Below are 18,007 nucleotides of genomic sequence, written 5' to 3' on the forward strand. Positions count from 1 at the left end.
AAACAGTAAGAATATGACAAGCATCCTGATGGTAGAAAATAAACACTGGGATATCAAATCATGTAAGGTGTAGGCTGCACCAGAAAAAAGGCAATCTTAAGAATGTAATCAAATAAATATATCCAAACTAGCACAAATCCTTCTTCACTGAAATTTCATACAGAAAGAAAAAAACTATATTAGGGCTGTACTATATATCACTAACCAAGATGGTGATAGTGCTTGTTATATAGTAAAGGAGATTAGAAAGGTTGAGACACAAAACACAGTAATAGGAGACTTTAATTACTCTCAAGCAGTCTGGTAAAAAATCATGACAATATATGATGCAGGGACTACATTTTTAGATGCTGTAAATAATGGTTGCTTGGAAGCATTAGAGAAACCACAAGAGAAATAATTCTTGATTTTGCATTAAGCTAGGCATAGGATTTGTTTCAATATAGAAAAATTTAAAAAAAAACCAAACATTTAATAACACTGACTATAATGTACTCAATTTCAGTGTTCTTCTGGGAGCAAAACAGACTTTAAAAATCCACCAAAAATAGTTTAACTGCAACAGAACAAGGTTAGTAAGGATAAAAATAAATGGAAAAACTAATGGGTAAAGTGTTTGCAGGTTACAGAAGAACACTTCCATACAGTCCAGATAACTATATGCTCTAGCAGGAAAAAAAAAAAAAAAAAATGTCAAGCACAACTTTTTTTTGAAAAAAGGAGCTTGAACGACAAAGTAGCAGAATAAAGAAGACTATTAGTCAGCATCTTTCAGGCCAAAACAAAGGTGAAGGGTATAAAGGGAAATTTCTGGTAAATTTAAGTCTACAACTATGATTATTCAAAAAGGTTCTGGGACGTAATTTATTTTAAGCAGAAAAAAAATACTTGTAGAATCATAGAACCATAGAATCATAGAACAGCCCAGGTTGAAAGGGACCTCGAAAGATCAATTGTCCAACCTTTCATGGGAAAGGGAGCTGATGAAATTAAGCACTCTGTCCTATTGCATATTGAAAACATCTAGTGATGGGGAGTCTACCATGCCCCCGGGAAGGTTGTTCCAGTACTCATCAAAACTTGATGATGTTCCAAAACTCATCAAAACATGAGAAGTGGGAAGCCTGGAATAGTTCAAAGGCAGTATAGAACTTCTCACTTAAATCCCATTTGGTACCAAAATACAGGAAAGTGGCAAATATGATACTAGTTTTTTTCAAAGGGACTATGAAAGGCTGAAACGATTGAAGCAAAATAATACCCAGCAAATCTATATTCAGAGGCAAACTCCCTGAAAGTTGTAATAAAGAATGTAAGTAGCAAAACCATGGAACAATATGCCATAAATAATCAGTGTAAACTTTTATAAAATGAAGTTATGTTTCCCCAGTTATGAGAATTCCTTGAACATATTAATGATCCTACATAAAAGGGTCATCAAACAACATAGCTATTTAATTTCCAAAAATATTGTGACATTGTTCCCCACCGTAAGTTTTTGAAGAAAATTAATAGTCATGGGAAATACAGGAAGGTCTTCTTTCAGGTTAATAAACTGGTTAAAAGAAAGTGAACATAAATTACAAATACTAGGTCAGTTCTCACATTGGTAAGCTGTCACAAGTATCGCCAACTGAGTCCCGTGCTGTTACACACACTCACAAATTATCTGAGAATGTATGAAGTACTGAGGTGAAAAAGCTTGCTCATTAAAGTATTCAGAACAGTCAAAACAGTAGCTCCCTGCAGAATGCAGAATTGTCTCTTCATTCAAGAGACAGGATCCCTGATTGCAGTGAAATGATTAAACATATAAGAAAGAGCATGTAGACCATGGCTCCTCAATCTAAAGACGAATGAGTAGCAATGGATGTGACAGCAGTCAATAAAACAATGAATGACACATAGAAGATGCATTTTTGGTGATGTGACAAATACCTATTTAGTCTCAGTCTGTGTATTTATATAAAAAGCACATAAATACATACAATAGCTTAAGGAAGAATAAGCAGAGCTCTCAATTAGAATAAGCATTCAAGTGATGCAAAGACAGAATCAGAACATATCCCAAATAGGACATTAGAAAGAAAATACCTGTCAGGATCTAAGGCTGTCATGTCAAGATCCAAGAATAAATCAGACACTCTTCAGGATGTACAATGCATTTCAAACCAACACTCTGAAAAAGCATTTCTGAATACTGTAATCACAAACCTGACAACAGAGAAGACTCAGAAGACCTATAATGTGTGTAAGGGAAGTCAAATTAAATGGAGTGGCATAAATACAAGGACAAATATTTTAATCCTTTTTTTTTAAAAAATACAGGCGCTGGAATTGATACAAACAGGAACAGCTCACAGTCTCCGCAGTGTAGCACTGAAACCACATGAAGATGTTGGACAGAAGAGTCAACGAGTCAACACTGTTCACTGTGGCATTCGCTTTTATTTTATGTATCACAGTAGAACCTCAAACTCAAGTGCATAGCTACTACAAGCTAAGCACCTATATTCCACTATACCTTTAAGCAAAGACTTAAGCAAAGTTGCCCGGCAACTAGCTCCCACTTTTTTGAGCTACAGTTTAAACACACAGAGCAGACATTGCATTAAATTATAGCAGATATGAAATATCCTTTAAAAAACTGCCAAGCAGATTTATGATCTCATGTAAAAAAACTATAACCAGTCTGCAGGTTTCATTGTATACAGTGATTAAAAAATATAAGGTAATTGAAGCAGGGTTTTTTAAAACTTAAAGAGGACTTATGAACAGATCTGGCAATTTTACTAGCAATCAATATGTCAGAATTCTGTCAAAATAAAATGGTTTTACAAACCATAAAATCTTTAATAACTGAGTATCACAATTTTGCATACGCTGTGGACCAACAGGAAATTTGTGGAGGTTCAAGAACTGGCCCCTCTGAGGTTTCAAACTACTCACTCTTGCTCATACCACTATAGCAAGCAGTTGCAGTCATGTAACAGTCTAGTATGCCTTGTAATCCTACAAAAGATTGGATGTCCTTTCCCTTGTTGGCTTCTCCAGGAATCTTCTCAAGCTGAACACTGCAGCCCAGGGGGCATTAACTGGGTTAGGACCACTGCAATTTGCTCACATCTGATGACTACTGGAGTAGGATGTTAAAGCATCATGTAAATATAATATTATTATAAATTTTTATGTGAAAGTTACTGTCAGAGCCCCATTCTGTAGCTTTATCAGATAAAGTGAATGCCAAATAATCAAACTTGAATACTGTGCACAGATATTACTAAATTCTCCCACTGCTTTGCAATGCTTCAGCAAAGGAAATGGATCATAAACTGTGTCTAACTAGACAGTTACAGAGGGATTACTGTTGCTTTGGCCTATGGAAGCACAGCAGCTGTAACATACAGCAAACTACTTTCAGATTATTCCACGTTAAGGGCCTGATTCTGTATTTTGTAACACCTGTTTTACATTGTCTATTTTTTCTTTCGATGCCACTGAATTCAGTGGATGAGTAACTGTGACAGAAAGAATGCTATTTTATGTCTCAGCAATCATTTCTTAAAAAGTTTAAAACATTTTTATCTACATATGGTCAATACCTGAAAATGCTCTGAGACTACATGGGCAGTTTCATAGCATCATACGATTGTGATATCACACTATCTCCTTTTCATAAGAAAAACTACGGTTTTTTATATATGCACAGCATATTTTATACCTATGTATTTAAAATGTGCCACCAAAAAAAAAGTTCACTCGAGTATGTGCTAGTAGTCCAACTAAGAGACTTTACATGTATAATGATTTCCACCTCATGTTAGCTACAACACTAACACACTATGATCCTGAGCATATCACTCAATTAATTACCTGTTGCCATTTTCCCATTGGTAACATGGGGATACCAGTGCCCACATATATTTTTGCATACTTTCTACCTAATGCTTTATCTTTATTTAGAAGATTGTTCTCCTGGTACAGAAGCTTCCTTTCCTTCTGAAAATTCCCTGTTTTGAATACTCGCAAAGTTTAATTATAGAGAACTGCTTATGCTGAAAAGTAATATGAAGATATAATGACATTTCACATTCTCAATACTAAAATACTATTGTCTAGAAATATAAATTATTGGAGCAATTATAGCAGCAGAAATAACACTAGTACTGCAATCAACTGTTGCTGTAGGTATTTAAAAGCAATCTTTAATTTACCTTTGAGTGTACCAATCTTCTCTGCAGCAGAACAAGCTATTGTAAACAACTAATGATACTAAAGCTAGCATGAAATTAACTATTCTGAAACACCTATTGAGATTTCAGAAATTATAAATTCGTTGGTTTTTTAAATTTCTGGTTTAACGTGTCTTTTTCTGTGTGCAATTTGGTTTCTATTCCCCTGTTGTTGATTTTTAAGTCTTAGAAAACAGCTACCATTAACAGCTTTAAAAAAACAATGTTTTAAAAAGATGATGCTATTTAACTGTAATTGATTTTGCCATTTACCTGTCTCCTAGATGTGACAAGACTGAAGTATGCCCATCACACTCTTTAACAAAGAAATAGGACGTGATTTAAAAACAAGTAATAAACAAAGCTGTCACAGAACTGAATGGGAGTTTTTTCACTTGTAGAGACAGCAGGACGAGATGTTTGCCAGCCAGCTATTTATAGCTCAGTTTTCCTCCTGACTGTTCAGCTTTGCCTTCCTACGCTGTCAGATGAATCCACTAAACTTTGCAAAGGACAGTTTACAGACAGTCATAAAAACAATTTCTTGCTGTGTCTGAAACAGTTTGCAATGCTTCAACCTGGATGAATTTGTCCAAGGTGTTTCAGTGTGTGTACCTGCTACGTCGTTTGTTACCCACATCTTCAGAACCTTCAGAATTCATAGCCAGACAAGTATTTTTTTCTATCTTTGGCCTGTGGGTATGTAACATCAGATAACTGTAGACGTGTATGAGGAGGAAGTGGCAGAGATATGCTGTTATGGACTGACCACAACCTCCACTCCCCATCCCTCTGCTGCCATACAGGAGGAGAAAACAAAGGGCCTGGGAGTGAAGTTGATTCTGGGAAAACCCTTCCTTTGTCCACAGAGCCAGTCATCTCAACATGGAAGGTAATCATACTGGTCAGGCAGTTTTCCCTTGGTAAATCCATGCTGGTTGTTCCCAAGGGCCTGCTTGTCCTTCATTTGCTTCTACAGTTGTCTCGGAACTGAGTTGTGCTATTGGCCTGACCAGCTCATGGTTACACAGCCCTTCCTCCTTGGTCTTTTTAAAGATGAACATGACATCACATTTATCTTGTTCCAGTCATCAGGGACCTCCTCTGATTTCTCTAGTCTTTCAGAGGTGATAGAGAGTGGCCTTGTGATAACATCAGCCAGTGGTGCATGCTTGTATGCATCCCGTTGTATGGACCCATGACACTTTTTATGTCCAGTTCACTTAAGCAGTCCATAACTTTATCTCCCTCTGCTGTTCGTAGTGTTTCTCCCCACCAACCACTGCCACTAGGTACAGAGATCTGGGTGGTCTGAGAGCTTCTGATGAGTGAAGAAATCTATTGGGTATTATGGCATTGCTTCCCGAGATGTCACAGATGTTCTTTTAAATATATCACTGCCTTGAGGGTAATCTGTTCTCCTGAAGTACCTTCACAAGCTTTGGCAGCAACTAAGAAGGAGATTCAAACTTCTGTTGATGGTGTGCTAAGTCTGTTACTACCATGGGCAGCGGAAACATATATAGTTGGTGCTTATCAAGCCTTCCAGTCTAGAACTATTATGATATTTTTAACTGATATTTCTATCAAAATAGTGTATAATAGGCAGAATACCAATCAGGTTCAGAACAGACTCAAACCACCTCAATGAGTACATTCAGGGGAACAGTAACTTCTTTCAGTAATACCTGAAAGATCCCATGGTTTCCTGACCAATCCTTAAGAAGACTAAAAGTATTTTCTCCCTTAAACACAGAGTAAAATGCTACCCCTTATGGTACCCTTTGTACAGAATAGTATTAAAGAAATAAAGGAAAAGCAGTCAATATATCTGGAGGTAATTCCCCCCTCATATTTGGAGAAGAAAGCTTCAACTTTTTGAGACTGAAAGGCTGAGTAATTGTTGCACTTTGCCTTACATGTTGAGGGCACTCTGACTCTAAGCAATAACGAAAAATAAACATACAGACAAAAAAATAAATATGTGGAAAAAATGCATGGACACTTGAAAGCTGATCAGAAAAGCACAGAATAGGAAATCCTCAGAGGACACACTATTTTATCCTGAGGGCTTCACAGATCGTATCAAACTTCACTCATAAAGAAAGAAAGAGGAATAGAGCCTGGAAATTAATAGTGTAGTATTAGCCAGTTCTAGTAATACAAAACTCCTGTGTCAACAGCTTCTGGCACTAACAACTAGAAGTTCTCGTTAGACAGCAGCTGAAGCAGTCTAGGGTCTGAAGTCACACTGCTCTCTACAGTTTCCACAATATTGAAAGGTAGGAGAGCCAACAGCAGAGTGAACTACTCCAGTGAGAGAAAGAGCTCATCTAAAACAAGACAATGTATTATTAGGCAGATACTACAGGTATTACAAGGGTCATTATCAGACTTGACTCCAAGAGCGATCACAGCGTTTGTCAGAAAAAGCTGAGTCTCAGCTGGAGCAGAAATCTCTCTTGAAGCGAACTGCGGGATGAAGGTCAGAAACAGACCTTTTCCGTTTCAGGGATGATGATGGTGTTACAATAGAAGCCTGACTGCCTGGGTCAAAGCTGATGAGAAGGAAACTTCCTGGAGTGGTTTCCTACTGCTGGGATTGAAAAGCCCACATAAAGAGAACTTTGACAGACGGTTCTCCATTCTCTGACAAAAAGGAAAAATATAGCCTTTATAGACTGTATGTGGCCTGTAGCCAACAGACTTTGATAGACAAGCCAAGGAAAATTAAACTTGCCCAAAGCTATAAAAAAGTAAAAATAAAGCAAAACGAGACACTAAGATCAAAATGAAGACAAAAATCACAAATGAGCAAAGAAAATCAAGTTATAAAATAAAGAAATAAAAGGCTGAGGTAATCTCAAACAGAAAGCAATGCACTGCAAAAAACCTTCATGGAAAACTAGAGATGCAACTGGGGGTTGAGCATGTATTTTTACTTTTTGGGGAAGTTATATGAACATATGCTTTCCAAGTACTAAATAGAGCTTAAGTGTCACCAGCTTGAGCACTTGCACACTTCCCACATCTATTACTTAATCTAAATAACAATCATGGGCCATAACATTTCATTTACTAATCCTGCATTAAGAATAAAACTGCAACATCCTTAAAAAAAGAAAGCTCATCTTGATATGACAATCAAAAACACATATAGACAAAAATGTTTTAGCAGTAAATTACCCTTAGACCATTGTGTTTTATCTCTATTTTGACTCATCTAAGGTAAACGTATTTTTCTGGATTTTATTTTGCCTTAGTGAAGAGCTATTTACCATCTCAAAGTTCCCTCTCACATACACATTACTGCGTATAACCCTCAAACAAATCGCTTTTTTACCTGCTCTTAAATACATTCCATGGACTGAGCTTTTCTAAGCCTTCACTATAAAGTCTTTGGGGGATCCCCAAAAATATTTCTCTTAGCTTCTAGAAGACAGGTCATTTAAACATCTAAATTATAATTTTCTGATATCTTATTAATATAGAACTTTTCTTTAAGATACATTTATGCAAGTAATAGGATAAATTATTCCAGATGAATGTATAGTTTGTGTATGAACATTTGAATTAAGGGGAAAATTATATAAATACAAATACTATTTGACATGTTCTTTTAATGCCAATATGTGGTATTTAGAAGTACACTTTTGGCTGAGTATTTTACAACCTTAAAAGCACCTACTCACAAGGACTTTTAAGTTGGATTTCACAATATTGTCACTTCATCAGTTACTGTACAATTTACCATACGGTGAAAGCAATCTAGAAATGCTGCATTATAATAACAGCATCAAAACCACATCTGTGCTTGAAATTACTCTATTTGCTCATTATAAGATGACTTTCACCTACTGAAGAACAGAACAGAAATAAAAACGTTAAAACAATTGTCACAGGGTGAAGTCCACCCAAAAGTATGGCTTAAGAAATGAAACCTGGACTACATATGTCCTGCTCTGACTACATGATTCTGCTGTACACTGGGAAAACAAAAAACCCACAGATTAACTTTGTTACAGTGATGACAGCTACCCAAAGATCAGTGATCAGATAAGTGAGACCTGGACTACAGCGGCCCAGCGCAAAGTGTAGTTTATTTCATAATGTGTAGAAACCCACTGAAGACAGATAATCTTTGTTATGCAATACCTTTACACTCTGATAACATATTTGAGACATGAAACCAGAGGCTGAAATAATCCAGGCTGGCTTTAGATAAGGGGGAAGTCAGAGACAGATTTGGGACTATGTGACTGGCAAGGCCACTGGCACATTAAGGCAACAATTTAGGTTTAAAAATGTATACATAGTTATGACAATAGCCCCTTGAGTGCAGAAGGGGACTCCATACTCAGACACCTGACAAAATGTAGAAGGCTGAGCCAGCTGGGATGTGCTTTGTATAGGGGCCATGCTGCCAGGAGCTGGACTGAGTGCCCCCTGGGTGTATGGTGCCAGTCTGAAATTACAGGGGCTGGGACTTTGATCTGTGTGCGTGTGAGGAGTTTGAGTGTCACAGACTAAAAGAGAAATCACTACCTATACTCAACCTGCTTTGAAAAAAAATTGTACATTGTAAGTTGCTTAACTCTCTACCCCAAATTCCTCCATAACAGCAATTCAGGAATGATCCACTTCTCTCCAACGCTCTGCATGACCCCTGTATGTACTGTTCTTCCCTAGCACTGTGAAAGCCCTAGTGCATATTACTTCTCACCCCTGCACATGCTGTTTCCCTAGCTGCATACAGGGCCTCAAGTTCAAGCTCCTGTACCATACCTCTCATTCATTAATGCAGTTCCACAGGTTAACTCTCACTGGCTTGGCCCATTTTCACACACACCTCTCTGTGCCAGCCCACAATGCAAGCAGAGAGCCTCTTTCTTTACAAAACCCAGTGCAGTCACACTTTTCACATTTCCACAGAACCAGCACCTGAGATAACAGGTACGTCCTCTAAATTTAATTGTACTTGCTCCTTAACTCTGCCTACTCAAGTCAAACAGGATTGTAGATTGTATCTTCAGGCAAGAATGCTGTTTCTGTTAACTTACCAAAGTCCCATGCACCAGCAGAACTCTGCAAGGGACCATAATCATCCCTTAGATGTAATCCTCAAAAAACTGTAATTTTTACTTTTTGCATAAAGTCTCTTATAGTCTATTCAATATACCACTCCCAAAATAACAAACATCTTAAATAAAAATAATAAGGAAATAAATACCTGTTTTATTGCATAATGATGAGGCAAACCACCAACAAATATGGATCCTGTTTCAAGCCAATATGAACTGGACCAGAAATTTCTAGGTTTACTTGTCTTTGCAGATGTTTCCAGGACCGACATTTCTGCTTCACATGATACTATGCCTTGCCTGCATAAATTTAGAAACAGGCACGTTTTACCACCATATATAGTTTACACCACTATCTGACAAATTAATTAGGCTGTTACTAAACCAATGAGGAAAGAAAATTAAGTAAATAGCTGGTTTTATATTAAACACTATGAACACAAAAGAAGCTGTATAACAAGCGGTAAATTGGTATGTCTTTGGGGTTTGACTTCATTAAAATCAAGCCACATTGTAAATCTGAGCAGTGTAATTGCTAAAAACCCAAAGCACATAGTAATGGCTGAATAAAAAAGTTAGACAATTTTTAACAATTACAAGAAGGCTTTGTAATTTGAAAAAAAAAAGACATCTATTGACCTCAAATATTTTAAATATCCCTCTTTTTCATCACAAAAAATATAATCCAGAAAAGCAATTTAAAATAAACTGCATTTTAGAGTGTAGACATACTATTATCTGTAATACTTACCTTCAAAAGCATCATTCCTAAAACTGAAGGCAGTAACATTAGGTCCTGAAATTAATACATACAGTCGCTTTTACTTCCCCCCATCCACACACTCTCTTTAAAAAGCGTTGCTCTTAACAGCAGGCATAAATTGTTAAAAATAAACAGAAGAGGCAAGGTAAACAATTTAGTTTTGTTCAATTTATGATTATTTTTAATAAAGCAAAGCTCATTCACATTCCAATAACCAACTGGCAGCAACCACTGTCTCTTCATGAAAGAAAGCACAGTGGAGAAACGTCAGAACTAAACAGGAGTCTCTCAGGTAGGAATTTCTCTGCACACAAACCAAACTGGAGTTTAATCAGCTGTATGTTTAAAAATATTGAAGTGCCTTTGTAATACAGGTGCTAGAAAAACAATCTGTATGGAAACAGCATATACCAAGAAAACCCTATAAAAGCAACAGTCTATAATTTAACTAGGATGCTGTAGTAACATGTGAATTCAGTTTATCTTTGATAATGCAAAGTTAGCTTCTGCAAGTTATTAGTTACAAAAAGAACATGGAAAGTTTTCTTCACCATCTTCTGTCAGATAATGATACATAAAGGATTTCTCACGCTGTTTGATAAGGTCTTCTATCATATTTTAATTGAGAGGATTGAGACTTAACATCAGCAACCTTTGCAAAAAATTCTCTATATTTGTTTTCCATATAATTCTGTTTTGGTGATACTTTCAGAAAAATATGCAAGCATAGTATCAGTCTTTTAACATAAAGGATTATAAATGTTTTTGTAAGCAAAATGGCCTGTCCATCCTATGATAAACAACTTCATAAAGTTTCATTCTGTTGTTAAAATCAATATTAAAGAGAAATAAATAGGGGGTTTAATTCTGTAGACTAAAAATAAACTTCTTAAGGGATCAGTTCAGGGGATTTTTTTATTCCTCCTCAATTTTTACAAAGTTTTCTCTAAACTCACTAATTAATAGCGAAAACGAATGAGAAAAAGCAATGTTTTCCTATCACATTTTATAGATATTATGCAATGGTTGTATGTCTAAGCACATACACAAAGTTCTGCAGCACACCATTTTGATTATTTGCTTAAAAAGGAAGTTTGGTGATAATGTGGGTGACCCATACATACATTCTCAGTAGCTCTGTTTGCAATGATCAAGCAGTTTTTCCTAAGGTTTAAACCCTGCGTGACATCTTGGATATATTCATGCTACAACAGAAAGCTGCAGTAAGAGTTCTAAGGAAAAAATTATTGATGTTTAAATATCTAAACTTTTCTTTCTTATAAAAGGATATAATCTTTATGAATAAAATCATAATGATAAGACAGCAATCTTTCTGAAATATTTTAAATCAGACTTGTTTTAACGCAACATAATTCTTGAGATCAGAGTGCAATAGGGTCAGGAAGGGAACTGATAGGCATTTTTAATTTTTTTAAATTCATGTAACAGATGTGTTAAATGAAGGAAAGCTGCCCAAACAACTGCTTTGTTTTGTTTTGTTTTTAAGTACAGTTTCTTCTACACAGTTTGCAATGCTAATGCTGTAACTGGTTATGTGACCATGTATATACTTCTATTACACAAGCACCCGATTTACAGATTTAGCTCTTTTGATGATAACTTTAGACATGCTTTTTAGTTCGTCCTTAATAGCTTATATGATGGATATGCAGATATATTTTTGTGTGCATATAAAAATATAATTTGAAATTCATTCCAAGTACTACATATCAGAAAACAAGTTAATGCAATTCAATAGCATGAGCTGCCTTCACCATCAGCTTGTTAAAATGTCAGCCTTGCACCTCTGATTGTGCTTGATTGAATCTAGCAGGGTCTGGCCAAATCAGAATAACAACCTTAAACCATTATTGTTTAGCATTTGCTGATGATACTATCATCAGGTCATATATACACTCTATGAAATTTCCATCAAGCTTTTAAAACGGGTTTTCTACAATCAGCACATTGGGTGCTTTAAAGGTCAAGTAAGAAGACAAACTTTTTTGCATAATTATAAATGTGGAAATGCATACAGCAACTCTCAAGCACTTTTGCTGGGTAAGCTACCAGTAATTGTGCCTCAGTCCAACCCAGCAGTAATAGTTCACAGTTTTCTCATTTGCATTCACACAAATGTAATGATTAAATACTGGCTTATTAATTATAACCTGAAGATGCATGCTGTCTAAACAGTATTAAATCCATTGCCCAATGCCTCGCAGGTTGGAAGGATGGAAAGGTCAGATAATAATTTGATAACTGTTGGGATAACAGTACCTAAACATGACAATGTCTGCATGAAATCCAAATCCTTTCACATAATGTTCTTGCTCACTGACATTTGTTAGTGATGATTAAATGACATGTTTGGGATTATGATAAAATGGTAAAAAGGTAATAAAACAAATGGGGGAAGAGGAGGAGGGAAAGGAGGATGTCTAGATAAAGTATTAAGTGCCAGTCCTGCCATGCAGTCTTGTGTTAGTGAGAACCACCATCACCACAGAAGTTTGTCTCAAAATTGCTATGGCAGGAAACTCACAGCATCACCACAGCAAATGTTTCTCAACATTGTCAAGGCAGGAAACCCAGCGACTGACACCATGGAGCAATGGGGGGAGCTAATCCTGAGAAACCTAACCAAACCCCTCTGCGTGCCCCCAGACCCGGCGTCAGGGGCATCGAGGAGCCTGGAGAACTCTGAGGACCCCCTGATGGTATTGGGCACGCACACCACCACCGGGTGGAAGCTGTGGTAAAGCAGAACAGCTCATGACAACCCTATAAAAGAACGGAACCAACCAATATCAGACAGAACGTTCCCACACTGGACTTGGAAACTAATCAGACTGTTGGGACACTGCAGCTCCAGGGTGGCAGCTATTGCTGTGATCTCTTTCATTCATTCATTCATTCATTTTTTCTTTCTTTGTTTCTTTCTTTCCTTCCTTCCTTTCTCTCTTTATCTCTGGCTCCCTCTCCTTTGCATTTGCAAACCTATTGTCAGGCAAATAAAGTTCCTTGGCTCTTGACTCTGTTTTGACTCTTAATTGTATTGCCCAGAATAAAAGCAGAACCTTGCTCCAGTCTTGGACCAGCATTCCCAGCATGGACAAGTCTTGCTGGGAATAAAGCTCCTTTAATCTGGTTTTCCTGATAAGAAAAGGAAATCTCTTATTCTAGAAACAAGATTGAAACTTTCACCCATGTCTAGCAATTTCACTTCAAACGTGGTCATGCTAAATGACAATAAACAATTACCTAATTACGTCTGAACTATTGCAGATGTAATGTTAGCATTCAATCTACTAAACAAAAACAACTGCAGGTTTGCAAACAGTTGTATCAAATATGAGTTGTGAACTATAATAATTAAATAGGTTTTACTATCATATATTCTAAAAAACAAACATCAAAGTTCCCTGATTTTATTGAAGACAACTGATTAATTAAAGCTGAGAAACACACTGCATATTTGCTGTGTCTGATTATTATTTTACAGATTTCATAGCTCAAAACATCCAAAGCAACACTTCACTCTTTCCACTCAGTACCTAGTAGTTTTCATTTTCTGGTTTCATACTCCAACTGCTCCCTGCAATAGAATGCTTTTTTTTTTTTGTAAACTTGCAACACAACAATAGACCTATTTTCACAGACAATTAAGAGTTACATTTTCTTAATGCACATTTAAAAGGTGGGATCAATTTTGACTCAGCACTGGTTTTGAAACCCTTAAGGCTTTGTAAGGGTGTTTGAGACAACTTTAAGAATGAAAAATCTGGACCTCTGCTCAGAGAGGTTGTGTAGGTTTCACCTTTTGAGGTTTTCAAAACGTAACTGCATACAGCCCTGAGCAACCTGGTCTGACCCCATGGCTGGCCCTGCTTTCAGCAGGAGGTTGGACTACAGACCTCCTGAGGTCTCTTCTAGCTTGAATCGTCCTACGATTCTACAGTCCTGTGACATTTTTATTCAGCAAAAAACCCTCAACCCTGTGCTAATAATATTTAAGCAATAAGACAGAATCTCATATTAATCTCAGAAAATATCCCAGTTACACGCGCAGTCATTAAATTTTCAGTCTGCAGTAAGATGTATCATTTTCGACTGCTCACATCTGTTGGTGTTGACTGTGCCCTACTAAGACACCAGTTGACAGACTCTTTCATGTTGCAGATGAACTAATGAGTCAACAACATATTTTTTCTCGTTCCCTCTGACAGCAGACTCATATTTCCTGGACCTGGAGCTGACTTGTTAGTCTATTCTTAGAGAGTGATTTAACTAAATAAATAAGAACAATGAAGCTAATGACAAGGCATGATGTAAATTCCTCTAAGAATACAGAGGGGAAAAAATAGTATTTGTTTAATATTCTAAGGAATGAATAAATATGGCACCCTGTTACTTTTTTCTCAGAGGTTACACTGACATTACTAAGCTGAAGAGGTCCACAACATGAGTTTGAAGTCCTGACACATAATCATACACATTTTTATGAAGTTACCACAGTTCCTGTTACAGTTGCCACCCAGGCTAGCTATCCCTTCAATTCTGAAAACTGAAAAAGTTCACCGGTTGGTGCAATTCAGGAATCATTTCCAGTTTAAATGTTGCCATCCATTTCGCAGTAAGTATTTTTATAGATGTGATCTGGACCTGCCAGTTGGCCTCAGGTCCAGAGAACAGTATTCAGATTTTAGTTTCATTTACTACTATGGATTTAGCTAGAGAAAAAACCCAATGATCTACGCCTCTGGCCATTTCTGTCTTTGCTGTTTGGAGAGCTTCAGGTTTCCTGCTGCTGACATTCTAACAAACTTAAATACCACTTACAGAAATTAAACTTAGAAAATAATACACACTTATTTCAAGTTGATGTAGATATATATGAAGTGTCATTTTGTGAAAAGTTTGGCCCAAGTTAGAGTGCTGTTTCAAGCATTAAGACAGTGTCAAGTTCAGAGTCGGATCTGACTTGCAACACTGACATTTTATTTCAACTGACACTGAAAGACTGTACTGAATAAGAAGATAGTTACACAGTGGAAATTTGTATTTCTATCAACTCTGCAGGCCAACATTATTTCTGGTCTCTATATCCTGCCTGTGTTTTCCTTAATATAATTTTTATGCTTGTGACACGGGGCCAAGGCAGCCACAGAAGACCGAACACACTTTTAGTATCCATAAGGATCCTTTGATGTTCCTCAGAAAATAACATAGAACAAAGATTTAGGCATGTTGTCTGTTATTGAAGTCTTACTCTACTGTTTTTGTTTCTATTCCTGCAATAAGAAGTTAAAGTAGATTTTTAGTCTTAGAAGTGAAACTAACAAGCTCTTTTAAGATCTAAACTAAAAGTAAGTAGCAATGACAGAAATATTTTTAGTATTTAATTAGTTAAATAATCTGCACAAGAATAGATCACTATACACCACAGATTTGTCTCTTTGATGATTCTAAATTTTAATGTGTGGGTTTCTCCTTTGATGGCAGAGCTCTGAGAAGGTATAGAAGATGATTTGTACCCAAGATGTGGCATGACTAACTAAATAAGCTTTTATCTTACAGAAGATGTAAAACAACAGTTTGTATCAAACTAATTGATGGTATTAAGTTGCTATTAACTGTTACTATGATCAATTTAGTATAATTAAATCCACTACATTCAACTGTTATTCACTGTTAGAAAAAGGCAGTTGCTTATTCTCTGTTGACTCACCTGAAATTTATGAAAAAACAGTCACTTTCCGGAATATAACATGCACATACTGAGATTTGATTTCATGACAGTTTTTCATTCCAATTAAAGGTTTTTTACACTGCATTGATGCAAAATAAAGTATTATTTAGCTGCAAACAAATGCACTTAGCCTTAATCTATTGTTTTATTAGGAGATCTGATCAGTGCAGGTTTTTTGTATACTGAGACAGATATGCAAGAAGAAAGGCTACTTTCATTATCCTCAATTTCTGGAAACTAACTACAGTTATGAAAATATTAATGCCAAGTTTCTCTATCATCATTTCTAGATTTTGTCCATTTCAAGTATTCCTTCTATCTCTGTGAAACCTTAGTTCTTGTTGAGGGAATCAAGCGCTTGTAGATATTTCAGAATTGTAAAGGGTATTCTGACAGGTCTAGCAATGCAGAACTGAGATGTTCACTACAGTGTTTGTTTGAAAGGAGTATGGTCACGTAACATCAGCAGTATAACAGCATGGGTTTTTTTCTGAACAAAAGCTTGCTTCTGAAAGAAAGTTAAATTGCTCATTTTAAGAAGACAAGCTTTAAGCCAACATTTTGGAAGAATTCTGAAAGTGAATGAAGGACTGTGAATATGTACAGTAGATGTGGTGGAGCCTGGATCATCTCACTGGCATCTCTTATATATCTGTAGGCGTGGTTTGACTGGCAATTCAGGCAAAGGACTGAGTTCCAGCTTTTATTCCACAGGCATTCGTATGTTCTTCCCCCTTTTTGTGCAGCAATATGCATTAAGGAAATAATTCAGCTGAAAACGAAGAAAAGTATGTATTTTTAACTGGATCAGTTCTCTCGATAAACTCTGCCCACAGGAGTCAGTAACCAGATTAAAGATAACCAACAACAACAAACCAACAAAAAAATCAACACACACAACCCACCCCCCCAAAAAAAAAACCCCAACCAAACAACCAACCACACAACAAAAAAACCCCAAAAAACAAGAAGAAAGAAATGAAGAAGAACAAAGCAGCTTGAACATGGAAAAAACAATCAAGTCTTACTGAAGCAAAGTCTCACTTAGAAGGGATTCTCAATTGTCCCCCTTTTGCTGAAGTAACTTCTCCAAAAAGACAGAAAAAGCCCTCTCTTTAAAGACAGACTTTACTTAGAGCACAAGACAGACATATTTTTAAAAGGTAAATGTTTAAATAAAAAAAAAAGTAGAAATAAGTGTGATAGATTACATAAAAGGCCTGAAAGCAAATTTAGTCTGCAACTAGAATAAATTCTTCACTATACACTGTTGGCCCTAGAAGAAAATCTCCTTCCTTCCATGGTCATACAAGGCTCACCTTAGTGCTAGCTTCCTACAGCAGGCAAACTCTGCTTTTTTTTTTTTTCCCCCAGGATTTTCCCAGTCTGCACTGTTGCTGCAGACTCTCTGCAAGCTCCATCCTGTCCTTCAGGGAGAGAAAGCTTATTTGCAATCTCCCTGCCTCCAGGTGCCTCTGAAAGGGAACCATGCAGGATGCAGTAGAAAGACACCTTCCTTCTTACCAAGTAGGAGCTACAGCGTACAGTACCCACACAGCACTGTCTGAATAAACAAAGCAGCTACACCGCTTGTCCTGCTCTCTGCATATCCCTCTTTCTTCAGCAAGAAAAGTACAGTTTGCATCATCTTTCAAATATTCTGCCTCCTATCTGCCTCAGTACAATGACTTTAATAAAACTTACGCCTTCAGGCTTCCGGATGCAATGTGCAGTGACTAACAGCACTTTTCTCCCAGTACAGAACTGGCTAATTATTTTTGTTTCTCCTTTCACTGAGCCATCTCTCAAATAGCAGAGCTTGAGTTTTGTGGTGAAAAGATATCTAGTAGGTAAAAAAAATATCTTTGAGGTGAGAGTGAATTACACCTCTCATGTCTGCCACTGCTCGTTCATATAGTCAGGGTCACATACCTGTGACATGGGGCTAGCAGGGTCAGAAAGGAATCTTCACCCAGCTTTTATTTTCAGCTTTTCACTGAAGTACTGGCTGGGGTTTGCCAGCCAGAATAATTTTGATATATAAATTCCTCACCAGTGCTGTGGATTTAGGAAGAGGTGAACACAGTAGAATGCATCTTAGGAAAATATTTAAGAAACTGAAGGGTTTGATTTAACTGAAGTCTATGGCTTTCTGAACAAAATATTCATCATTTGTGTC

At 36.7% G+C, this 18,007-nt stretch overlaps 1 protein-coding gene across 1 annotated transcript in view; it reads right to left on the reverse strand.

The window, feature by feature from the left end:
- The window catches only part of EYS (eyes shut homolog), an 874,042-nt gene that overhangs the window by 279,768 nt on the left and 576,267 nt on the right, over positions 1 to 18,007 (reverse strand). The window contains 1 exon segment of the mRNA XM_037392524.1: positions 9,463 to 9,613. Coding sequence (XP_037248421.1) covers positions 9,463 to 9,613 — 151 coding nt within the window.

This window comes from Falco rusticolus, chromosome 6, assembly GCF_015220075.1.
Source record: "Falco rusticolus isolate bFalRus1 chromosome 6, bFalRus1.pri, whole genome shotgun sequence".
In the NCBI taxonomy this organism is placed as follows: Eukaryota; Metazoa; Chordata; class Aves; order Falconiformes; family Falconidae; genus Falco; species Falco rusticolus.